This window comes from Diadema setosum, chromosome 13 (genome assembly GCF_964275005.1).
Source record: "Diadema setosum chromosome 13, eeDiaSeto1, whole genome shotgun sequence".
Classification (NCBI taxonomy): domain Eukaryota; kingdom Metazoa; phylum Echinodermata; class Echinoidea; order Diadematoida; family Diadematidae; genus Diadema; species Diadema setosum.
This window is the reverse complement of record NC_092697.1, coordinates 16,423,832-16,449,988: the sequence shown is the minus strand read 5'-3', so window position 1 is coordinate 16,449,988 and position 26,157 is coordinate 16,423,832. Positions and strand designations below refer to the sequence as shown.

The following is a 26,157-nucleotide window of genomic DNA, read 5'->3' as shown; positions in this document are numbered from 1 at the left end:
GATATTTGCAGTAGGCATAGTCTGTTATACATATTTTAGTAATATATACCACAAAACACATTTATTACTTAATAATGACCTTGAAATTTAATCCAAAATTTGATAAAAACAATAAATTGCTCCATTTTCCTCATTGCACTGCATATAAATACGTGTTTTGAAAGACATTTCACAGAGCAATATTTCAAGAATTATGAAAGCTGAAAGCCTACCTTACTAAGGTTCTAAAGTATTTGTGCTCTTCTTTCAGATTTAGTGTCAATTTGATCATGAATGTTTTACCCTTGACCTTGAAGCCCTTCTAAAAATAGCTGTAAATTTGTTAACTACAAATTACACACACGACAGGTGTATTATGGCATGATATACTTGTGATTCTTTCGCAAACACAAAAGCTTTTTATGGTGTAAATGTATATTCTGGAATTAATCTACACTCATGCTTGCAAGATATGTTACAATTAATAACTTTGTTCTGACAATGACCCTCAATTTCAATAAAAAAAGGGGACAGTAATATTTTGTGATTTTGTGTGCATTTCCTATGGAAAACGGTGCTTTGTTTGGAAACTCATAAAAACTCTATCACTTTGATTGATTAATTTTATTCTGGTTATGGTAGAAAAGTGGCCCGTGACAATTTCCAATACAAGAAAACTCAGTTATGCTTTAGAAAATGAAAAACAAAGAAATACATAAGAAATTCCAAAAACAAGAAAATACATAAGAATTGAAATGATTTTGGAAGTTTTCATAAGGTACAGAACGAATCCCCTGAAAAAGAAGACTCTTAGTCCTTTTAATGTGCGTTTCACAGGCTAGAATAAGAATCTATATATGTTGGGCGCAACGTCCATATTATTAACTATTATTCAGTACATAATACAGGTCTTTATGGAGAGGAATAGGCATTTCTCATGATTTTGAAGGTCATAAATTGAGGGCATTGTCAGAACAAAGTTATTAATTGTAACATATCTTGCAAGCATGAGTGTAGATTAATTCCAGTATATACATTTACACCATAAAAAGCTTTTGTGTTTGTGAAAGAATCACAAGTATATCATGCCATAATACACCTGTCGTGTGTGTAATTTGTAGTTAACAAATTTACAGCTATTTTTAGAAGGGCTTCAAGGTCAAGGGTAAAACATTCATGATCAAATTGACACTAAATCTGAAAGAAGAGCACAAATACTTTAGAACCTTAATAAGGTAGGCTTTCAGCTTTCATAATTCTTGAAATATTGCTCTGTGAAATGTCTTTCAAAACACGTATTTGTATGCAGTGCAATGAGGAAAATGGAGCAATTTATTGTTTTTATCAAATTTTGGATTAAATTTCAAGGTCATTATTAAGTAATAAAAGTGTTTTGTGGTATATATTGCTGAAATATGTATAACAGACTATGCCTACTGCAAATATCACAGGGCTAGTGCTTTTCATCTTGAAAGTGTGGACATTTGAAATGTCCTCTAAACCCAATATGTGATATTACATGGAAATTTGGCCGTTTACGACCATTTTCGGTGGGGTAAATTTGCCATTGAACATTTCGGTAGCAAAATTTCTTTGGTAACCCAAGATAACATAGGTAAATGTCTATCAATACACAAAAATTGATGCCATTCCTAGGTGGGACGAAGGGTGATCCGTGACCTTGAATTTGGCACATTTTTCATTTTTGTCAACTTTGAGGGCGCTCTCCGTAAAAACGGTGCGCATGAATGCGCTGATTTTTTTCAAAATTACTGAGCAAGTCAAAGCCTTCAACAGCATAATATTTTAGAACCTAAGGTGATGAAATGTGGAAGATATTAGCCTCTAAATATGCATTAAAATTTTCAAAATTAACATTTAACACCATTTTCGGTGACCTCGTGCACGTTAACGAAAAGTCAATTTCGCGTCACAGTAAGGTTTTCTTGCAAAGACTATAAAGTTCTCTCAATTTCCAGATAATGAGCATTTTTGCATTAATATCCATGCTAAAACAGTCAATCAAAAATGCCTAATTTTCTTTTAACTCATATTTTGGAATGCGCACCGGTTGCTATGTGAGGCTGTATCTTAGCAACCAATTGACCTTGGGGCAAAATATTTTGGGATTTTCCGTCAGACACTTTGGGGAACATTTGGTGCGATTTTAAAGAAAATCGGAGGGGGTCGGGTGACAACTTTTCTGAAAATTGGATGATTTGACGTGGATTGACCCGAAAATAAAAAGAGAAGTTCACAAAACTTTATTTTTTGAATAAAGTGCACACTTCTTCGACTTGTTACTGATGTATATTAAGCCTAGGGTAATATTATTCCCCCTGCCTTCTGAAAGAGAGAAGTTGAGTGTTCTTTTGTTATGCGAGAAAAATGGAAATATGTTGAATTTTCTTTATTCTCTCTTTACATTGTATATCGTTGTACTCATGTGACATCACAAGCCATAGTAGTCTTCTCATCCAGTTGTGACTGAGCAGAAACTTCAAAAATTCATAACTTTTGAACGAATTGTCCAATTTTCCTCAAACTCTCACTGATGTGTTCTACTAATATTGCTGCATTCACTAAACCCACATGTCTATGAAGGTGAACTCGTCCTTTAACATCAATTTTACTGATTCAAATTCTTACAGTGGTTGTTTCTATCCATAACTCACATTTTAGAACTATTTTAAAGCACTAATGCTGGGTTTTTGTTTCATCTGCAAATGATAAATCATGGCTTTAATGTACCGTTTATAAAGGCTAAACTTATTTCTAATTTCTGGGGATCTATCCTGAGATGTTCAATCATTCCAGGTAAGATGAAACACTCAAGAAAGAAATACCAGGTAAAACCAGCTTTGGATAGTCTTACAACATTGTATACAACCATGCATCTTGTACAATGGTCAAAGTAACACTGGTATTACAATCACTTAGACTACCAAATAAGAGTAATTTCAAAGTTTTGCTCAATGGCAGTGTTTATCTTTGTTATCAAGTATTTCTACCGCCGTCTCAAAATGGAAAAAAAAAAAAGAACATGAGATTTCTAGGCATAATGTATATAACATAGCTTTGGCTTATTCTGCAATGTTATCGAACCACTTACCAGGAACAACTAGATGAACAATTGATGAAACACATGACATATTTCCCCTTGAGAGAGGTATAAACATCATAATATTGGTGAGCACTGTATGGATGGAACAAACTGAATTTCAAGAATTCACGAAAATCTTTAGATGCAATTGTAGGAGAGTGGATTGTATCACCGGACATTTTTTTTTTTTTTTTTTTTTTCATGGCTCTGAATTCTATACTCAGACTCCTCTGATGAAATTTTGGCTAAAAATAGCACCAGTTATTCACAAAGTTCTGAAAATTACGAATTTGGCAAAATTATGAAAATCATCCATTCCGATTTCTGTAAAATAGACTTCAAATATACACCTCTCCAAAAAGTTGTAGTTTTTGCATTATAATTCCAGACACAACTTTTGTAATGGAATAATCAACGTCTTTCCCACCTTGTGCTTGCACCAGAATCACAATTCATACCCACGATTCAACGTACACAGCTTACCGAGCAGACGACAAAGAAAAAATCAGCAAATGAGGCTCATGGAGATGTACGCATGTCATCATCAGCATGGTAATCATGTGCACAACTGTCACACACTCGGCTCTAACTACTGTTGTGTCTACTACTAGTTCATTCCATCTGCAGTGCCAGCAAGAGTTCTGTCAATTACCAAATGGATGCTAATCAAATTACAATTTATAACGTTAGACCCTAAAGTGTAAAAAACACATTTAGCAAATTGACAATAAATACATGTAGAGTCTTGTATGCTCACTTTGAATTGATAATGTTAAATATGCACAGACATTTAATATGATGGCTTCCTAAATCCCAGGAGAAATCAGTAACAATAGTTATGGAATGAAACATGAAGAATAAATAGTCCTGACACGATCACGACACTCTGACTTATTAACTCACATCACAAGTTCATTCATTGACACTGTCAGACCCGAGTGTTGGTTTTTGTTAATAGTGGAGTGTTGACTTGTATTGACCATCTACTATATCTAGATCTAAACATTAAATGAATGAAAGCATATGCTAGAAATCAACATCTAAAATGACAGAAAAAATGATGAACAGACATCATCGTACCAAGTTCAAGTTTCAGCTAGGGATTCTACGTTAGATCCCAAATACCGAAAGCCGTAGTAATTACACACTGCCTCCTCCACTCCCGCACAACACACAACCGGTCTCGGACGGGTCGATCACTCGTTATCCTTGTAGTCTGCACAACATAGCGATGGAGAGCTACAGTTGGTCATTGGAATATGTAGGAAGTACGACCGTCTGACAGAACGACACCTTCCCTTCAAAATATCCTGCGTTTTTACAAACTGTGTAGCAAAGATACGTGATCACGTGAGTCAGAGTGACTGTATCTTCACGAAATCATGGAAATTTGGTAAAATCACGCGTGATCACTCGGCCCAGCTGCCATCAAATGGCGTTAAATTCACAGTACTTCCGCCAGTTTGTTATGCGCTAATTTCGATCGTCGAGCTGCTGCGGAGAAGAAAAAGGTCATCCAAAAGGTCAATTTTCGAGATCCCGAGCCTTCGCTATTTGTTACGTACGTGACATCGTACTTCACTGCCAGCACTCCGTGACTGGTGGCGGTCTTTGCATTTTGGGAGTACGGAAGCAGAGAACTGTACTCAGTAGTTACCATGAGAGCCAACATCCCAGACCACAGCTGGATGATAAGCTAGCTACTACCGTACCTTTTTCTCCTCCTCCTTCTGCTGCAATATCCTCTCTTTTTAAGTTCTTCTTCTTCTTTACCTTTTCTCCCTCTTCCATTTCTTTATAATTTTTCAGGGACTGTGCAACAGGTTGGCACGTATACTCTTAACCAGGGCTCCACACTAACTTTTTTTTTGGTGGCCCAATTAAAAATCATCAATTTCAAATTTTTGGTGGCCCGAGAGAAAAATTTGGTGGCACGAAAAAAACAACATTAAAAGTCCTGGTTTTTTTTTTAAAGGAGTCAAATATTTAAGTTTTGTCATAGTAAGAACTGGAAGCTGGACATATCTACTCATAAACAGACCTCAACAAACTCGCAACGCTCACTCATTCAGTCCTTTTCATCCATCCTTTAAACAAATTTAACTGCTGAATGGTGAAGACTAAGTATAAATATTCATTGACAGGCACATGGGTTGCAACATGTAAACATAAATAAATGACATCATAGGGGTTACATGCAAATGATTAAGAAGCTAGAAGAAACATATTTCTATTTCTCAAAACACAAAAGACAAAGTTACTTCTATGTCCTTTTGAAGGTTCCGGCGCAAAATGATACGAATTTATTGACATACTTTTCAAAAAATTTCGGTGGCCCGAGGCGGGCCACCAAATTTGCCCTTTTTTTGAAATTTGGTGGCCCGACTTTCATTTTTGGTGGCCCCGGGCCACCGGGCCACCGTTAGTGTCGAGCCTTGTCTTAACACATTCACTTTTTTTGGCTCTTGAAAAAAAAAGACGCAAAAACAAAAACAACATGAGAACAAAACAATCCCAAAATCGGACCACCCCCCCCCCCAAAAAAAAAAAAAAAAAAAAAAAGAAGAAGAAAGAAATCGAAAGAAAACGCAAACTGGGAAACCTATGGCTTTCCGAGCAACCTAAGATTCTCCCAGTATAGAAGCTGCGGAGGAGGGGGTATACCATTACTCTTGACCTAACCATGATTTTGACTAGCCCTTGACTCCCACCCCCGGGTCCATCCACATCCATCTACACTGTTTCTTTCTTCTTATTCCTCTCTTCCTCAGTAGCGGATCCAGGGGGAGGGGGCGCAAACAAAAGAAATAAAAAGAAATGAAAATGAAAGGGGATCACAGTGGCTAGTTATTTTCTTCGAATTTGTTATGTGTTTGTAAATATCTGTAAATAAACTGTATAAATAGCACAGTCTGCAAGAATCTTCAGCCTATTGAAGGAGGCAGACTTAATCAGAAGAAGAAGAAGGGTGCTTGCTCCCCCCTTTTTTTTCAATTTTCGATTGCAGTGGCATCAGAAAATTGCTTGAATTTTTTTTTTCTTGTCAGCTGATTAAACCCGGAATTGGTAACAGATTTTTTTTTTTTTTTTTTTTTTTTTTTTTTTTTTTACGCCCCCACCCTTTATGGAATTCCTGGATCAGCCCCCTGTTCCTCACCAAGCCTGCATTTTATTTATTTTGGCTCTTTTTTTTTTTTTAGTATACTCTTATTATTTCAATCTCCTGCGTGCCTTGATATTCTTTGTAGTTGTGGGTGGGTTTTTTGTTTGGTTTTTGTTTTTTTTCCCAAACATTATTAGTCCTCTATAATACATTATGATGGGCGGGACTGATTTTTTTTTTCAACCTGTAAACTATATACTTCAACTTCTTCTCATTCCTAATTTTTATCCACTCCCTCTTCTTTTTTTCTTTTTTTGATAATTTTTGTGCATTTCTATTTTTCTCCTTCTCCTCGATCGTTGTCCCTCCCCCCCCCCCCTTTTTTTTTTGGCAGAGTCGTCCGCTGTTTTTTTTTTTTTGTGTGTGTGTGTGTGTGTGTGCATTATGGGGCATTGAAGCTTTTTGTTTATATCAGTTTCAGTTTCCTAATTTTTTTCTCTTTATGTATGGCTGGTGTTATTCTATCTATAGGTAACATTAAAGGGACTGTATTAGTACAGTACAGGTTTAGGTGGGGATTCATGTTTTGAACATTCCTACGTGAGATACTGAGAAACCTCTTATGAAAAATGAAAGAGCATGTAATTTTGGAAAGGATTCTACGTTTATTTGATGAGGCCTATACATTATTTTAAGGATAGGGAAAAGTGGGGTAAGAGTAAGAGTAGGTCCATATGCAAGACTGACCACCCTTTAACTGCTTAATAATTGCTAACGTGCGCTGTTAATCATCAATTAAGGTATTCAATGATTGCACATACACTCATAAAAAAGTAAACGCTTTTTCCAGTTAACATTTTCCATAGAAAATTTTGATAAAAATCATTGTCATAATTATATGTACCATATTAAAGATTATTTAATTGGCTATCAACCTGGTAGGTTTATACAATGGGATTTTTTTACGCATGAGTGAAAACCGTTTTGGTTTTGTCCTCCAAGGCAGAAAAGTAAAAATTGCAAAAATTGACATATTGAAATTCATTCGCAAACGCCCTCCAAGATATAGCAATGATAACAAAAGACCAATTTAACGCAATGGGAGACTTAAATGAAATAGCAGAAATAAGTTTCCGTTCCTTCATTTCTCTTTATATTCTAAAACAAATGTACATAAACTAAAGGTGATATAAGAATTTTCTATCAATTCAAACTTTAAATGACATAGAGAGCTAGCCGCAAAGGTGATAAAATCGACTGAATTTCTTAATTTCACCTTATCATAATAAGGAATTTAAGAACGCGTGAGACACATCCAAGAACCAAATATTATCTTAAATTTTCTTAATTTGGAATAACGTTTCAAATTTAGCCTTCTTTGTTACCATTACTTTTTCTCTTATGTCCTTTGACTATTGATTTGACAAAAGATTCTTCAATTTGCTCCATTATTTTTTGCCTTTTTTATCTTTGAAGGGTTACAGAGACATAGAAATCATAGCTTGCTTTTTGCAAAACAATTTGCATTTTTATTGAGTTGAATTTGTCTTTTGCTCTCATTGTTATATGGAAGAGCATATTACACGCTTAAATAACAACTTGTCCATTTTTGCAATTTTTACTTTTGTGCCTTAGAAGAGAAAAACGAATGTGTTCGTTCATGTGTAAAGTTTCCCTTTTTATTATCCTATACTAGGTTGATAGCAAATTAAATTACCTTTAACATGGTATATAAAACATAAATATTAGCCAAATAGTCTATATGAGAAAGATGAACTTTTTTTTTTTTTTTTTTTTTTGCTGAGTGTATTCAGCAATGGTGTTCTCAAAAGTTTCACCACAGGACGTTGAAATCCAAGGGAAAATATTTGACATAATGCGTTCCAGGCACCGCACCCGATGTAAGGAAAATGCCTTTACCACTTCCAGATTCTATATAGGATTCATACAAATATCATTTTAGACAAATTGTGTCATTCGTCACGAGGGTGGATTTAGTGCAAGGGTGATGGGCTTTAATACAATTCCGTTGTGCCATGGAGCTATTGTAGCTCCATGGTTGCATCATGCCTTTAATTGATATTAACAAGCACATGGTGTCAGGGGCGGATCCAGGAATTCCGTATAAAAGGTGGGGGCACAACAAATATTTCAGGTGCCACTTCCGGGTTTCTTCAGCTGACAAACTAACAAAAATTTGCTGACAAGCAACAACAACAACAACAACAACAACAACAACAACAACAACAACAACAACAACAACAAGGCTTCAGCGCAATTTTCTGGTGCCACTATGATGATCGAACATTAAAGGGGTGGGGGACTTCCGCGCCCCTTCTTCATGTTTCATTTTTTCTTTTTATTTCTTTTATTTCAGAAACCGAGCGCCCCCACCCCCTCGGATCTGCCACTGCAGTTATTATGAGGGTGCATGTCTTTGTGGAATAAGACCACGGAAGTACCTCCTTGGTAAGACGTCAGTAACGGACCATAGGCAGTCTTCCATAGAGCTGCATTTACATATAATACAGCTCTATGGTCTTACCCCATCAAATTTTTACTTACCTTGGTATATAGTTTACATTGTCAAAATAAATTGTGGCTTTCTCACAATGTCATGTGTGAGCGAGTCTGTGCCTTTGCGAAAGGTATAGGAAATCGACAATAGCAAATGCTTGAGGCCATAAAGTCTTTTTATACAAGAAGACTTACAGCATCAAACAAGCTCCGAAAACTCCGTATTATAGGCATGAAGTTAGATGATAATAATAGGCAGTTACTAAATTCTTGAAGCTATGAAAAGTCTGAGTTTAAAGCATATACCTATGCAGTTTGATTGATTTTATAAGGCAATGAATAGAAGAACGCTGTGGATCAAAATGAAAATACGCACCACAAATTCCGATGAAATCAAATTTGACAGAGGTAACGAATAGAAGGAAAGCTATAGAGAACAAAATGACAAATACACCACAAATTTGACATAAAATGTGGTTGTGTATTTGCCAATGCTGTTTGGTAGTGAAGGTCCAAATGGCTATAATAATATTCATGATGGGATTATAATGCTACCACGCCAACGGACAATGTTGATTGACTTAGTGAGAATTCGCCGAATAACAAGTTAACTTATCTCTGTGGTTGCGTTTTATGATTATAAACTGTACAGGTTAATCATCGTTGAAAAATCTTCCAGTATATAGGTTTAGGTTATTTTCACTAATTTCTTGTTTCAAATTGTGCTAATAAATCATTGTGATTGTTTTGCCACACTAATGTTTGTTTTGTTTTGTTATGTTGTGTTTTGTTTTTAAGAGGGAAAAAAGAAATAGCATCCCTGATACATGGTCATGGGGACTGGCAGAAGTTGCGAGTGTGCTTTTCAGTGAATCTGATTACACAAAGTTGGGTCTGCTTGTAATCTCAGGCTGCTCAACCTGAGCTTATAGAGAATCCCTGTCAAATAGTTGTTTGCCAGTGAGTTCTATTAAAACCTTTAAGAACTAAAGAACAAAGAAACGAACGTGTTTTTAAAGTTAAAAAAGGATAGTATTGAACTTTATTCAAATAGTAAAACATTTTGTCTGATTTAATCAACGTGGACGGGTAATGCGGCCAAAACATAGTACCTAACAAAGGACAAGTTCCAATGCCTCCAGAGTAACCCCACTTTCCCCTCATAGGAATACATAGGGTATAACCACTTCCCCCCCCCCACACACACACACACTTTTTTTTTGACCCCGAAAGTGGCACCAGAAAAAAAAATGTGGTTAAGCTTTGTTTTGCTTTTGAATCGATATTGATTGGAAGCCGATTGCAAATTGCACCAGATCGAGGGCTTCGTGTTGCCAGCCGATGAAACCTGGAAGTGGTAGAATTAGAAGTGCGGGAAAGACTTCTGATTTGAAGTGGACCCACATCAACAATACTGTCAATAAAGCCAATAACGTGCTTGCATTTCTAAAACGCAATCTTCGCATAAAATCTTCTGATGTTAAAGCCACAGCTTACAAAACGTTGGTTCGACCAAATTGTTGAGTATGCTTCCACAGTTTGGGACCCATCTACCAAGAACCTAATCCACCAAGTGGAAATGGTCCAGAGAAGAGCTGCGCGATTCACTTTAAATCGCTACCATAACACCTCGAGTGTCACCAAAATGCTACAAGAACTTAATTAGACCACTCTGGAACAGCGCAGAGAAAATGACAGGCTAATTATGATGTACAAAATACACAATAATCTCACTCCTCTTTCAGCACAGGACTATATTATCAAACAGGCTACTCAGTTAACGAGAGCTTCGCAACCACACTCCTATCAGGTACCATATTCGAGAACTGAATCGCATCGCCATTCGTTCTTCCCAAGAACTGTAAGGAACTGGAATTCCCTGTCGTCAGAAATTGTTTCAGCGCCATTTGTCATGTTTGTGGGATCATTTCGAAACCGTCTAACGGTTGATCACAGTGGCTAGTTTTTTCTTTTTTTTTTTCGTCAAATTTTCTATGTGCTTGTAAATATCTGTAAATAAATTGTATTATAATGTAAATAGCACCAGTCTGCAAGAATCTTCAGTCTATTGAAGGAGGCAGACTTAATCATGAAGAAGAAGAAGAAGAAGAAGAAAGACTTTTTTCCCCCTTAATTGCTTGTTAGCCGAAGAAACCCTGGAAGGGGCACCAGAAAGTTGCGCTGAAGGTCTTTTCTTCTTCTTCTTCTTCTTCTTCTTCTTCTTCTTCTTCTTCTTCTTCTTCTCCTCCTCCTCCTCCTCCTCCTCCTCCTTCTTCTTCTTCTTCTTCTTCTTCTTGCTTGTTAGATGGTGAAACCCGGAAGTGGGCTGGCACCAGAAAAATCTAAACTGCTCCCCACCCCCCCCCCCCCCCCCCCACACACACACACTTTTGAAAACGTGGCGCCGCGGCTTTGGCGCGCCAAACGAGGGCGTGAGGGAGAGAGGGAAGAGGGAGAAAGGGGGGCACTCATGATGTTGTTGGCTAGTCTGGTATTTTACTTATTCATGATTTTATGAATGAAATGAATGCACCAAAAGGATAACTTTGAACGAACACATGCATGCTGTTTTTGGAGACGCAGTGAGATATCTTTTTTTTTCTCTCTCTCTCTTCTTCTTCTTCTTTTCATAGGTCTACATACCGTATGTACAATTCAATACTGTTACTGACATACGTACATTTGTATTGACGGCGCCATTGCAAGCCGTTACGGGCTTTCGCTTCTGAGATGTCATCTGCGCGACGCACGAGTTTCTTGCGCAATACTACAGAGCGTGGGTACCAAAGAGCGTACAAACCTCCCTTTGGTGTGTCACTGCCGCACACAACACATGTTTCACCGGTGCACCTACCACATGTTCGTGTACGACTACTCGCTCGTGCGTGTGTATCGGTACAAATTGTCCAGTAGTGGATCACGTATGTGGGGTCGTCATATGGATGTGCGTCCTGACACACCGAACTGTTTTCATTGTGAATTGAAGCTTTTAAGTTACCAATCATGCCTAAAGTTAAAGTTGAGAAAAAATCCCGCGTCCACGAGCAGGTGTTTAAACAAGGTGAGTATAAGTGGTGATTTTGTTTGCACTGACTTCTGCAGTGCGGTGATAACTGGCATGGCTGGTGGTAGTGGTGTTTGTGTTTGGTGACATGTGGTAGTCCCATGTGTATGAAATTTTGTTTGGTATGATTTATAAACCAACATGCAAGACTCTTAAAAATTGAGACTTGCAGTTAACTTTGTGTTACTGTTGGGGAGAACTGGTATGGTACCCAGGGAATGAGGTCACAAAAAAGGGGACAGTTTCAAATGCTGCCTGGGTCTTTTGTAAACTTTAGGCCTCAAACTGAGACCAGTTCTAGCTGCAGCTGAATGCCGAATGCGTAGTGTGTTCGGGCAGGGCAGCATATGTCAAGATTTGGTGTGTTATATGTGGTGGCTTTGCCTGTGAAATTCAACATCAGAATTTGATTTATTTTTAATTTGAATGTGTACAGATGTAGTTCAATTGTTGACAGCTCGTGCCGTGCAAAGTTTGGTTCCTCCAATAATCTCTTTACCTTTCTGTCTAAATTGATGCTTTTTTGTGATGCGGTCAATTGTAAACCTAGCCTGGCTGTCAGTAGGGTAAGGGCACCAGTATTCGGTCAGGCACCGGTATTCGGTCACTTATCACTAGTCACCAGCTAGTAAGTTCAACTGTCACAACACACGGAAATCACACTAATTCACATACTTACACACTCATTCACAACAGGAAACTCCCTTAGCCCCCTCCAAAAATCCATCCAAAATCCCAAATTTTACCATCAAAAGTGTAGAATCGGCGCTACTTTCCAAAAGCGCGCGCGGATAAGGCCCGGTTTTAAGAATATGGGTCGCCGAAAAAGCGCTAAAAATCGAGAAATACGCCGTTCTCTCGCGGGATTTTTCGCTTATCGCAAGCTTGGAGTGTAATGGTATCCTCAAAAACGCAAAAGAAAAACAAAATGTCCGTACGTGCCGATACAGTGTCCCAATGTACAAGGGTTGAATGCAAGTGCCGAGGCCCCAGTATTCGGTCACCAACGGTCGCCGCAACTTCTCCGATGCAATTTTGCGCCAACAAGGTAGCGCGCGCGCGCGTTTTTCAGCTGCCTTGAACACGCATTGAATTTGAACGCGCACATCGCGTGACCGAATACTGGAGCCGATGACCGTATACTGGGGAATTTTCAAGGTGAAATATTTCGCGATTTTGTGCAATTCTGTGAGATATTTAACGAAATGAAAGTTGAGATTAAAGAAATTTGATATATTTCACATACATTGCTGTAGATATGATGTATGTATGTATTATTTTAGTTTGAAAAATATTGCAAAAAAGCTTAAGTGACCGAATACTGGGGATGTTACCCTAGTATGAATGCACTTGAAGGATTTAGAACCTGTGCGCAGGTAATATGCGCACAGGTTCACCTGGATGATCAGTTGTCATACTACGGATGGGTTTACGCTAGTACGAGATCTAGTTTACGCTTGACCGAATCAAGAAAAATCAATTTGGACAGAAAGGGACTATTGCAGGAACCAAATTCCACGCATGTGAAATGTCAAAGGCATTTGTTAATGTGTCCCTCTTTTTTAATTTCTCATGCATAAACAATTTCATTCTTTATACGTGAAGACATGAGTCGGGCCACTTTGCATCCAAAATGTGCATGTGCTTGATCTAGATGAAGCACAAGGACAAGTTCACTTTCATTAAACATAAGGATTGAGAGAATGCAGCAATATTAGTAGAACACATTAGATCTAGTGAAAGTTTGAGGAAAATTGGACAATCGATGCAAAAGTTATGAATTTTTACAATTTTTGTGTTGGAACCGCTGGATAAGGAGACTACTAAGGCTTGTGATGTCATATGAGTACGACAGTATAAAGAAAATGTAAAGAAAATTCAACATATTTTCACTTTTTTCGCATAATAAAAGAGCACTTGACTTGCCTCTTTCTAAAGGCAGTAGGAATAATATTACCAATAACAAATGTCAGTAACGAGTCAAGGGAATGTGTACTTTTTTCAAAAGATTAAATTTTGTGAAATTCTCTTTATATTTTCCTTATATTGTTGTACGCATGTGACATCATACACTGCAGTAGTCTTCTCATCCAGCGGTGACTGCACAAAAACTTCAAAAATTCATAACTTTTGAACGGATTGTCTGATTTTCCTCAAACTTTCAATGATGTGTTCTACTAATATTGCTACATTCTCGCAATCCTTATGTTAATGAAGGTGAACTTGTCCTTTAATGTTTAGGTGTGAGCTTATCTAAGCACATTAAAATATCCCCCGTTGAAGGCTGTGAAAAGATAGCCGGGCCGCTGATTGGCTGATCGCCCGGCCGTCCGCTTCCCTGCACAGTGCAGTGTGCGAGATTCACTACTCCGTGGATCGGTGTGGTGTACACAATGCGTTGCACTCAACATGCGTGCTTGCCTTCGTGTTACGTAGCGGTTATGGCGGTGACCTCGCTGAAGAGCTCCCATCAGTACACAATGCTACACAAACCATACAATATGGCGACCAATTTGCATTGTGGTGTTGAGCTTCTTCTTATGTGTGTCACTCCACACCTGTACATGTCGCTACCATACATATCGCATGTATTGATACACACACACCAACGAACACATCGAACTACTTCACAAATTCACACCGTAAAATCATGTAAAAATATGACTTTTCAAATCTCAAACATAACGATAGCTTCACTGAATACATGGTTACACCGAAGGAGGAAAATATTTTGCCAAAAATCGAAAATTTGATGTAAATATGCCGAGTTTGGTATCAAACTGTTCGGCTGATCACGCTGGAAATTGTCGCACACATATGTTATAATGTTGTGGGAAAATATGTAAATGACGGGAGTAAAGAGCCAATGATGATGCAGCTTCAGTGTAGCTCCCGATTCATGAATGAAAAGTGACGTCATTGTGATGCGTGCGAGGGCAGTAGCGAATTGCGCATGCGCGGTGTTCAGGGCACGAGCCATCATGCTAAGTCCAAAATATTGTATACTGCACAAATTCAACTGATGTGCAGGAGAATCATCTGTACCACCACTTGACTTGTTGATACTTGTAAAGCTCATCAAGGAGGGTCCCCTACACTGCTAGTCGAAATGTTCAGCTTAATGTAGCTCTGAAAAATGAGTTGTCACAGCAACAATGCCAAAAATGTTGGTCACAAAGTTATTCTACGTATAACACCAAGATTTTCTGTGAGTGATTTTATACATTTCTGTTTTCTTTTCCTTTTAACAAGGCATTCTGTTCAACACTGGTATTGGTCAGCACATATTGAAGAACCCCTTGGTCATTGAGGGTATCATAAACAAGGTATGTTGTTTTTTTCTTCTTTCATTGTTTTGTTAACACAGCTCTCAGAAGAGTTGAAGTCATTCATATTTGGGCTGTGAGTTGCTCTTTAGAAAATGTAAGCCTGTCGACGACTCTACGCATTTAGAGAGAAATGAAAATATAAAACCATTCCATCATCTATCATCCTTTTTTTATTTTTAAATGTATATAAAAAAGAGCGAGATAAACAACGAAAAAGGATCAAATTTTGATCCTTTTTCGTTGTTTATCTCGCTCTTCTTTATTTCTTTGAAGACACGTGACTTCTTATTTAAACCACATTGAGCGTATATCTGTTGGTTAGATTTGCCACAAACAAGGCTAACACTTCAACACTGGATATGTGTTTTGATGTTAGATGAATTTTCCTCTTCTTTGATGCTAACTTACTGATTTATTATTATTTTTGTAAATTTTACTTCCACATGACAAGGCTGCACTGAGAAGCACAGACACCGTGTTGGAGGTTGGACCTGGTACAGGAAACATGACAGTGAAGATGCTAGACAAAGTTAAAAAGGTATGGGCATTCCTCTTAACCCGTTGAGGACGAGCCCAAATATACTCGAGAAAGTGTCTATGGGAAATGCCTGTTGTAGCAAAAGGAACCCATCCTCAGCTGGTTCATTTTATAAATGTCTATGTTGCAGAGTAGAGATACAAAAAAAAACCCCAAAACACCAAATGTTGTTTATTGTAAGTGCACTTCTTATGGTAATCTTTTCACTTATGAAATGATATGCCTATAATATAAAGTGTTAATCAAGAGTATCTTCACGATCTATGATGTGTGAGATACAGAGCAGTAGAGTGTATTGTATCCGGCAATTATGTGAATGGTGCCATCTACAGCATTGTGTATTATCGTCGTGGCGACAGTGCAACCGCCAGTTTGGAACGAGATGATTGAAATTAAAGTTGAGTTCTCAATGTCCTGACTATGATCTGAGCTTGTCAAGTATATACACCGGGAGGTGGGCCACCTCCCTGGTGTATATGGTGTACATCTGTGCATTACAGAGTTTGTGTACAAGTACCGGTAGTTCTGTGTAAGTTTCATTTTGATAATTGTGATTTGTACCCAACCTAAAGATAATAAAAAGTTTTGGTACCTTTGGTTTCAGGTTAAAGTATCTATCATATAACTAACACTGTGAGACTTACTCGCCCCAAAGTGCTCTCATTTCTTAGTAATCATGCAATTAACTGCGACCAGCAGCCCCATACGCATAGCGTAATGGGGCTTCGCATTGTAGCATTCAGGATCATGACAGATTTAGTATCGCGGGTAAATATCAACTTGAAATCCACAAAATTCTTCAATTTGAAGACTTACCAATTAAGTTGAAGTCTTGAAAACAGGCTTCGGGCAACGTTTGGTTCTGTCAATAGTCCCTTTCTGTTCGAATTGATGACTGAATGTGACTCTGTCGAGAGGACCTTGGGAGAGCTACATACACTGATTACTACGGCCAGCGCATACGCACACATCACATGCGAACAAATTTCAAATCCATGAATGGATAAGATGTTTGTGTGCACATGCGCTGGCCGTCAATTCAGTGTAGCTCTCCAAGGTCCTCTCGACCGAGTCACATTCAGTCATCAATTCGAACAGAAAGGGACTATTGGCAAAACCAAACGTTGCCCAAAGCCTGTTTTCAATACTTCAGCTTAAATGGTAAGTCTTCAAATTGAAGAAATTTTTGGATTTTAAGTTGATATTTACCCGCGATACTAAATCTATCATGATCCTGTAAGCTACAATGCGAAGCCCCATTTAGCTATGCGTATGGGGCTGCTGGTCGCAGTTAGCTACACAGTATGCGTATGGGGCTGCACGCTGCTGGTCGCAATTATCATGCAATAATGGTTTTGCACAATACGTGTACTACCTCGCCGCTGCCGTATGGCGGCGGCTCTGGTACGAAACCATTATTGCATGATTACTAAGACATGAGAGCACTTTGGGGCGAGTAAGTCTCACAGTGTTAGTTATATGAAAAGTACTTTAACCTGAAACACAAACGAAGACAAGGAAATTCAGGGAAACTTTTGAGGTAATACCAAAACTTTATATTATCTTTAAAATGAAATTGGTAGAGCTCAGTGATTCTACAATGATTTCTGTATGTCTGTTCATGCAGGTCATTGCTTGTGAGCTTGATCCCCGTCTTGTTGCTGAACTTCAAAAGAGGGTCCAGGGAACGTGAGTAGAAAACTAGTCAAACTTTGTAAAAGATATTACCCTGTGTTGAGGGATTCAAAAAGATTATCTGAAACTGTCTTAAAGAAGTTACAGACTTGCCATACATGGTTAGGCATTATCCCACAAATACAAAAAGGAGATATATGCCATTGCATTTGTCTGTGAAGCTATCAATATTTTTCTCCTTCTTCCAGCATTGTGTTTTGTTTCATATTGTTTTCTTTTGTTTTTTTGTTTGTTTGTTTGGTTGTTTTGTTTTGTTTTGGGGTTTTTTTTTTTTTTTTTTTGGGGGGGGGGGGGCAAAACATTGTGTGCACATGCTAGGGTTGGGTAGGGGGAGGGAGTATCAGCATGTTACCCAGGACATTTTTTTTTTTTAACACTGTACTATAAATAGCAAAATATATTATTGAATATTCAGTTTGGATACCGAACTACAATTGACTTCAAGTGTTAAAGTGTAATCAACACAAGTAAAGTGTTCCAGTCAGGTTTACATTTACCTTGCTGCTGTGAAATAAAGAGATAGTTCACATCTGCATTTGTTTATTTTCCCACATCTGTTTTTACTGTAAATGAAAAAAGTAAGGTATTCTGTGAGAACAATCGGAGCACCCACAAAAGTCTGCAAATTTGGACACATAAAGATTGGATGCAGTCGATGTGATCATGCACATTCATTGTAATGTGCACACTGAGCCAAAGATACGTAGAACAAGAGTGGTGGTGCTTTGCATACTTACTCTTTGATGCATAGTGGAACCAGACCAGTTTCTAATGCATGTTATTGTCCCACCATTCTCTGTCGTGTATTATGTTCCAGGGCATTCGGCCCAAAGCTGCAGGTGATTGTGGGTGACGTTCTCAAGACAGACCTCCCATTCTTTGATGTCTGTGTGGCCAATCTTCCCTACCAGATCTCATCTCCGTTTGTCTTCAAGCTGCTCCTCCACCGTCCATTCTTCAGGTACTCTCTCCATTCATTGCCCTTTAGAAAAACTGATATTAATCCCTAGATTGATTTGTTGCTGCTGTGGCATATGACTTACTGTTTGTGCCAGTGTTGTGGCATCTGATAACAGACATTGCTGTGAATGTAGCTTATTTATATAGTAGTAAAAAAATTCTTATCTTAACAGAGGGGAGTATTTATTATCATTGTTTCAATTAAATGAGTAACACTGAAATTAAATTCTCCATGATTATGTGTTTACTCACAATTTTGCTGTTTTTTATTTGCAATGCAGCTTTCACATTGGCAATGATTTTCAGTAATTCTCTTGGTCCATTATACTGTGTGACTTTCTAGGTTGGTATTTGCAATGACCTTTCTACATAGCTCTTCTCATCATGGAGAATGCTCTTCTTTCATAAATTTTTTGTTCAAATTCTCATTTCATGAGGGGATTTCCTCTGAAATACCTGTCTTTCATCATACATGTGCCTTTTCTAGTCATGTTCTGTTATTTTGTACCATTTAGCATAAATTTAATTTTAGAGAGCAGGTAAAAATATCATATTTACCAAGACAGTTGAGCACCCAAAGTCAAACATGATAACACCATGTTGATTTGAGGCCACTCATCATTTCCAACTGCCTAGTAGAAAGACACATTATACTTCACAGGGTATACTAGTTCTGAGCACTGCAGTTTAGCTTCTGTGGATAATACCGATATGAATGAGCTTAGCCATTCCAAGATGTAAATGTTTGACCAGAGTGACACCAAAACTACTTGAGAAGATCTTCCTTGGAAAACACCTCTCTGGCAATGAGATTTATAATTATGTACTGTAAAACATGATATATTCGCGGCATGTATTTTTCGCGAATTGGAGCCGACGGCCTCTTTTGCGGTATGAAATTTTCGCGAAATGCCACTGTCATTCAATTCACATAGTGTAGACACAAACTTTTGCGTGCATTTTAATTTCGCGAATCTTGGCGCTTGCGAAATTCGCGAAATTAAAATGCACGCAAACATTGCTCGCTTTACAGTAATCGAGATGATGATTATGATGATGATGGTAAAAATGCTAATAATGTTGGTGCTGATGATACAGTGGACTCCTGTTATAATGAAGTCCTTGGGATCGGCAGTTTTCTTTCGTTTATCGAAATTTCTTTATAACTGAACAAATAAACAATAAAAATACATAGAGTGGATAATGTTGCGGCCTGAATTTTTACTTTGTTGTAACCAGAATTTCGTTATAACCGTCTTCGTTATAACGGGAGTGCACTGTACGGATACGGATAATAATAATGGTAATAACAATGAATGGTAATGATTATAATAGTAATAGTAGTAATGACAATAATGATAGTTATTATTACTATCATTATTATTAGTATAATATTATTCATTATAGGATGGAGAAAATGAAGAAAATAAGAAAAATTAGAATGAAAATGATTACAGATAAATATTTTATGATATTTTAGTAGCGTATGGTATTACATATTAGTAGTAGTAGTGGTAGTAGTGGTACTTTGCAATTTTTATTAAGATTATCATCATTACATTTCTATCACTGATGATATTAATCATTTAGAACTCAAATACTTACAGGTGTGCTGTGCTGATGTTCCAGCTAGAATTTGCCCAGCGGCTGGTAGCTAGGCCAGGGGACAAACTGTACTGCAGACTGTCAATAAACACACAGCTTTTGGCAAGGGTTGATCACCTGATGAAGGTAACCATGACAATGTATTGATGATGAAAATGTAGTGGCACCAATTGAAACAGTGCAGAGATTGTGATATGCAGTTCTGAAAATCATAAATGGAGTGAATGAACAGGAGGATGTATGTGACTTGATTTCATTGTGTTTCTGCGTGGTCATATTGAATGTATGTGTAGCATTTCTGTATTAAACATAGCAGGTTGCATGTTAAGAAATGATGAACAAAGATTAGAACATGAAAGAGAACTTGTGAACAAAAAATCTTGCAGGGGGATTCCTATTGAGCATTGATGTCAAATTTAGAATTTTAAATGTGTTAACAAACAGGAGCAAATTCAAGTTTATTTAAAATCGTCTTCAAAAGATTACATTGTGCACAGTGTTATCTGATTTTTGGATTAGGATCATCACTGTAAAGTTTGTTTTTTGATAGTAATTCAGGTATTTTTGTTGGATTGTTGTTTTTTGTAGTTTCTAAAGACAGAGTTGTGATAAAACAGCTTATTTATATCTCTATCTCTCTCTTTCTCTCTCACTCTCTCAATGTTTTGTTTTGTTTTTTAATCATGTACGTATGTTCTCCAGGTCATTTCATTCTTTGAAATCAAGTATTTAGGTTTGTTCATCGAAATGGTTTTTATTCATTTTGATAATTTTGCCAGGTTGGAAGAAATAATTTCAAGCCACCACCAAAGGTTGAATCCAGCGTTGTACGAATCGAACCAAGAAACCCCCCACCACCCATCAACTTTCAGGTAAAAGTGCATTAGAATAGATTTAGCATAATTTGTGTTTCTGCATGCATCTATCTGCATCTAGATTTATATTCACCCCACAAAGTGGAGTCTTGAACCGCTTCTCAGGGAATAATTTTACTTCTCAAATTTGATAAGTAATTTTGATCAATGGGAAAATACTTATAACAAAGTTCAGTGCAATCCTATGTATAAAAAAAGACCCCCCCCCCCCAAAAAAAAAAAAAAAAAAAAAATGCTACACACTAGAAATTTTGTAAAGCAGTCTTGTCAAAAGGCACCGCCGATTGCAATGAGATGCCAGGAAAAATATTCCCTGCTATGCTTGTTGCCGTACAATAGAGAGTACGTCGTGATTCAAGTTTGCCCTTCTGTTAGAATGTGACATTAACTGAAAACAAAATCTTGTCTAAAAACTATGTATGGTTTAATGCTGTGAATGTCTCATCTTCATGCCAGTGGTTTGTTTCAAAGTTAATATGTGCAGTCAAGATGTTGATTCAAACATTGTTTGTTTGTTTTTTTCATAAGTAGAGGCATTATCATTATTTTGTGCTGTTGGAGTATGTTTGGTACTTTCAATTTTTTTAATTTTGTCTTGTGTAGGAGTGGGACGGTTTGGTGCGGATAGCGTTTGTGAGAAAAAACAAGACACTCTCGGCAGCATTCAGGCAAGTATATCACGCTGGTTGTGTCAGCGGGATCATATTCGTTATTTTTAGCTTGTTTGCCCAATATGCACAATGTTTGTCATCTGTTGTCTATTTTTCTTCTTCATCAGTTCTTGATCGAATGCAATTCATTAGTTTCATCTGGTGGATTAGATGAGTAATTCAAGAACTTGACATAGCATTCTGACATTAGGAAATGCAACATTCAGTGCAAATTTAATTTCAAAATCACTAAAAGTATATTTCCTTCTTCATCAATTGATTGAAAAAGCATGTTTCCTTTTTCATTGCTTGATTGATTGTAAGTTTGTTTCATACAATACAGTGAAGTTACGGCCAAAGAAATTGATTTCAGATTTTTTTTTTTTACCACCTCAGATGATTTATGCCAATATGATAAATTGCACGCAAACTAACAGGAAAAATCAGCTGCTCCAACAACAAAGCTATGTTTTTATTGATTTATTTTGTTTATTTATTCTTTATTTTTTGCCCACAGAGCATCACTTGGTATACATGAATTGTTCACCAGATTCCTGATATCATTAAGTGTATTGGGCGATATGAATTGATTAATCAATATTTTCTTGTGTCTTTAATTTCGCGAATAGCACCTGACTCGCGAAACTCACGAAAGTAAAAACCTCGCGAAATATTCGGTGTATACAGTATATGTTGCTTTCTCACAAATATATAGTTGGGGGCTCTATTGCAGAAAAAAAAAGTTTTCACTGGGTCCTACTGAATACCATTTCTGTTTGTTTGCAAACTTATTTCCAGCTAAAAATGTATCTCAAAGATATAAATTTTTGGTCATTTTACAGGAATAAGGGCATTATTGAAATGCTGGAGAAGAACTACAGGATACACTGTTCAGTCAAGAACATCGTAAGTCACCTGCAACATACAAATACAGCTTGATTATCATTTGTACACCTACCTATATAAATCCTTGATAGTCTCTCACATTAATCCGTACTGTTACTCTTTCATCTCATCTTAGTTCCTCATGGTCATTGTTGCTCGTGGAAGGACCCTGTTGAAGAATATAATTGTTCTCTGCTATACATGTATTTTCTTGTGAGCAATAACCTAAAGTTGATAATACAACCTTGCTGATTCCTTTTATATCTGCTGCTTACTGATTCTTTTACATCTTCACCTTCTTACAAGAAATTTCATGTCACAAATTAGAAATTAAAAAGTCAAACATATGTCAGAAATGATGCAGTGTGGGTGGTTGATATGCTATGTTTTCTTTGATGTTTTGTTTTCTTCTTGACTTTAGAGTTTGATTACTGTTTCAAGGTGACTGAGAAACTAAATGCTGCAGTGCTGATTATTGCTGTAGGATAAAATAATCGCTAGTCTCCTGTATAGATGCATGATTGTTGTGATAATTGTTTAATCTCTTGTGATGTTTTTGGCTCCCGTCATGCTGTAAATGGCACTACAATGTATATCAACTCTATTTTAATTCACCACACAGCCGATTCCAGAGAATCTGGACATGAAGGAAAAGGTGTGCAAGATCCTTGAGGCAAACCAGTTTGATGGCATGAGAGCAAGGACCATGGACATTGATGACTTCCTCAGGTGACTTTTTTATCATTTTATGAATCTAGTCATTTTTGCTAAAGCATGTAATATCATTACTGTGATATGACTTTGAGCTCACATCTGACAAATGGCTCAAGTGAGCTAGTTCAATTATTCACCATCTGGCATCCTCCAGCTTGCATCATGCGCACACATTTCCACATTTTCATGTTCTTCTTGAAAAGTTGTGGCTGGATTTTGACCAAACGTGGCAGGAATCATCAAAATGGGTTAGGGGATCACCTCACATCAATTGATTTGTCTAACTTTAAGTTTCATTAGTCTATAGCTATTTGTTCCACTCTTCAGTCCAAATAAATTCTCAAAACAAATCTTATTTGCAATGTCAAGATGAAAAGTGCAAACTGCTAACCTGAGCCTGATCCCTTCATAGGTAAGTTTAAATGCTGATGCTGTGACAACTAATCAAATCCTTGTCTTGATTTTTCCCATTCTCTTCTCCTAGACTGCTGACCAGCTTTAACAAGGAAGGCATCCACTTTTCATGATGAAGTGCCGTGTTTGCTCTGCCTCAGGTCAGACTCATCATCAAACTGTTAGTCTTGTTGGGGACAGAAGGTAGCCCCTTCATACATGCGTGTCATGTCAAATGAAGTGTGGTAAACCTAAATATTGTGAAACATCATGACTTGAACTCTCAGAGTCTCTCAGAGAAGACTTGATACATACACTTGGGATGTCCAAGGAGACAGCTGTGTCCTGACCATGGAGATGCCTGCTTGTCAGTGCTGATATCAACGGAAATGCCACAAACTGCCTGGAATCTGCTGATGTGGGAAGTGAACAGTGGTGCGAGGGGCATCGTTTATGTAACCCTTCAGCAGAGAACATTCTTTGTACTTGAGGATCATCTGGAGAAGAGTTTTCTTGGCTTCTTCAGATTCGTATTGCCATTGCTAGATGCCAACCAAATATACGCGTGCCACTTTCTTGATGAGATGTTGTCCCATGAGGGGAGACTATTTGGTGACATTCTGCTCAGAAGAATCTCTCAGATTTTGATGGAAGCTGCTCACAAATCCTGGATTCTGGGTGCAAACCTTACTTCATCGTTTGATACAGCAAACATGATTCAGCTGGCTGTAGCCCAGCCCTGATTGGTCCACATGCTGTGTGTATCGCTGACTTCTTTTGTGCTTCAGACCGTCTTTCTCATAGTCGTACCCTTGTTTAATCCGTACTTGACCCTTGTTTTCAAAGTGAGAGTTGCAGTCATGTTAAATTACAGTGATTTTAGTCATTGCATCAGCATTGATAACCAAGAAGGGCAAGTTTCCATAATACAGTAAACCTCGCATGAGTCGAAGCTCTCGGGACTGACAAAAATGCGTCGACTTAAGTGAAATTCGACTCTCGCGAGAGTTGATTTTTTTTTTTGACTCACATTTATGTACATGTATTATAGTACATTTGCATGCATGCGTGTGTGTGTGTGTGTGTGTGCGTGCGTATGTGTGTTTGCATTCAAATTTGTCTGTTCTTGAAGGTAATGTTCTTATTTTGTTCTAAATTGAACATGGAATTTGTATCAATGCTAGTAGTTAAACGTAGTTTAACTACTAGCATTGCGAGAGTCGATTGCGAGAGTCGATTTTTTTTTTCGACTCACAGTTATGTACATGTATTATAGTACATTTGCATGCATGTGTGTGTGTGTGTGTGTGTGTGTGTGTGCGTGCGTGTGTGTGTTTACATTCAAATTTGTCTGTTCTTGAAGATAATGTTCTTATTTTGTTCTAAATTGAACATGGAATTTGTATCAATGCTAGTAGTTAAACGTAGTTCTGAGAATGTCTGCGCTAATGTGGCAATGTGCATGTGCTATGGTATGTCTATGGTGCAACATAGGTAGCCATCTCTGTCAACCTACCCTGAGACAAACACTCTCCCAGGCCCATCCCACCTCCATTGAACATAAGTATACAGCCAGCCGGGCACGCACAAACAAGCTCCGCCCACTTGGCCTGACACTAAAATATTAAAGCAGCGATTGGTTGACCAAGGAGTTCTGGCTTGACATGGATAAAGTATGGATGTGCTGTGTGTATGGATGAAGTATATGGATCGATGTGCTGTGTGTATACATGTATACATGTGTATGTATTCGACATGCGTGCAGAGCGGTACGGTGAGTGTGCATGCTTTCCTGCAGCAGGCCAGGGACGGGGTTCTGCGACATGCCGATTTTTTTGTTCTCCTCTAAATGTAATGAGAATGCCAGACAAATCTTCTTCGGCTCAAGTGATGTAAACTACGTGTATTTTGTACAAAAGGGACTGAATGTTTTACTTCGACACAGCCGAAATTCGACTCTCGTACTTCAGCTTATCCAAATATTTCTTAGCGAAAATACAAAGGGGAAAAATCGGGACTTTTTATTTTGCTTCGAGTTAAGTGATTTTCGACTCACTCGACGTCGACTTATCCAAGGTTTACTGTATCATTGAGAGCATCCACCAAGCGTCGTAGAGAAATTATTCCTCTGTGTGTCTGTGTATTAAAATTAGAATATGGGTGAACAGTAACAAGTTGAAATCATATCAACTCTCCTTTCACATATACTCGAAAGACAATACTGTGAAAGTGGAAATTTTTGCATTGTTGAAATTTTTGCGCATTTCCTGCAACCCAATATTAGCACAAAAATAAAAGCATGTGAATATGTTTGCTTGCCATATGTTCCAGTAGTTGCTGTCTTGATTCCGCAAAATTAAAAACCCTCAAAACTCTCCTTACCCAGCCGAGCGCGAAAAATTAGTCGCATGAAAATATCCACTTTCACAGTATACTGCATATTTGCTTTTCTGTCCCTAATATTCTTAATTAAGACCAAAGGAATGAAATTTGTGAGGTTTTGGAGGATTTGTATCGTGAATGTTGCTTGTAAGGCTTGTAAAACAATAATATACAAAAAGTGATCCTTAAGTCCATTGATTGAGGATGAGGTGTAATCTTCACTTTTTATTTCATTTCTTTAAAAAAAACAAACAACCAAAACATTCTGAATGCTTGCTTTTAAAGTCACTGGTATTTTACCTTTTGTAGCTTGGGTTATTTTGAATTTGTATGACCCAGGGGGCTTATTTTTCCCCAAGATCATG

General features: G+C 37.6%; 1 protein-coding gene across 1 annotated transcript; it reads left to right on the top strand.

The window, feature by feature from the left end:
• The first annotated feature begins 11,668 nt into the window (after positions 1-11,668).
• LOC140236775 (dimethyladenosine transferase-like) lies at positions 11,669-24,485 on the top strand. The gene is made up of 11 exons (XM_072316705.1): positions 11,669-11,763; positions 15,019-15,092; positions 15,547-15,633; positions 17,261-17,322; positions 18,146-18,289; positions 19,896-20,019; positions 20,673-20,765; positions 21,372-21,436; positions 22,261-22,324; positions 22,926-23,032; positions 23,502-24,485. Exons 1-11 carry the CDS (start codon positions 11,706-11,708, stop codon positions 23,542-23,544), a joined length of 921 nt encoding a protein of 306 aa, XP_072172806.1. The 5' UTR covers positions 11,669-11,705; the 3' UTR covers positions 23,545-24,485.
• Positions 24,486-26,157: the final 1,672 nt, after the last annotated feature.

Coding starts and splice junctions, on each gene's coding strand:
- LOC140236775 (XM_072316705.1), top strand. CDS start 11,706: ATGCCTAAAGTTAAAGTTGAGAAAAAATCCCGCGTCCACGAGCAGGTG. Junction 11,764..15,018: donor CGAGCAGGTGTTTAAACAAG/GTGAGTATAAGT, acceptor CCTTTTAACAAG/GCATTCTGTTCAACACTGGT. Junction 15,634..17,260: donor TGCTAGACAAAGTTAAAAAG/GTATGGGCATTC, acceptor CTGTTCATGCAG/GTCATTGCTTGTGAGCTTGA.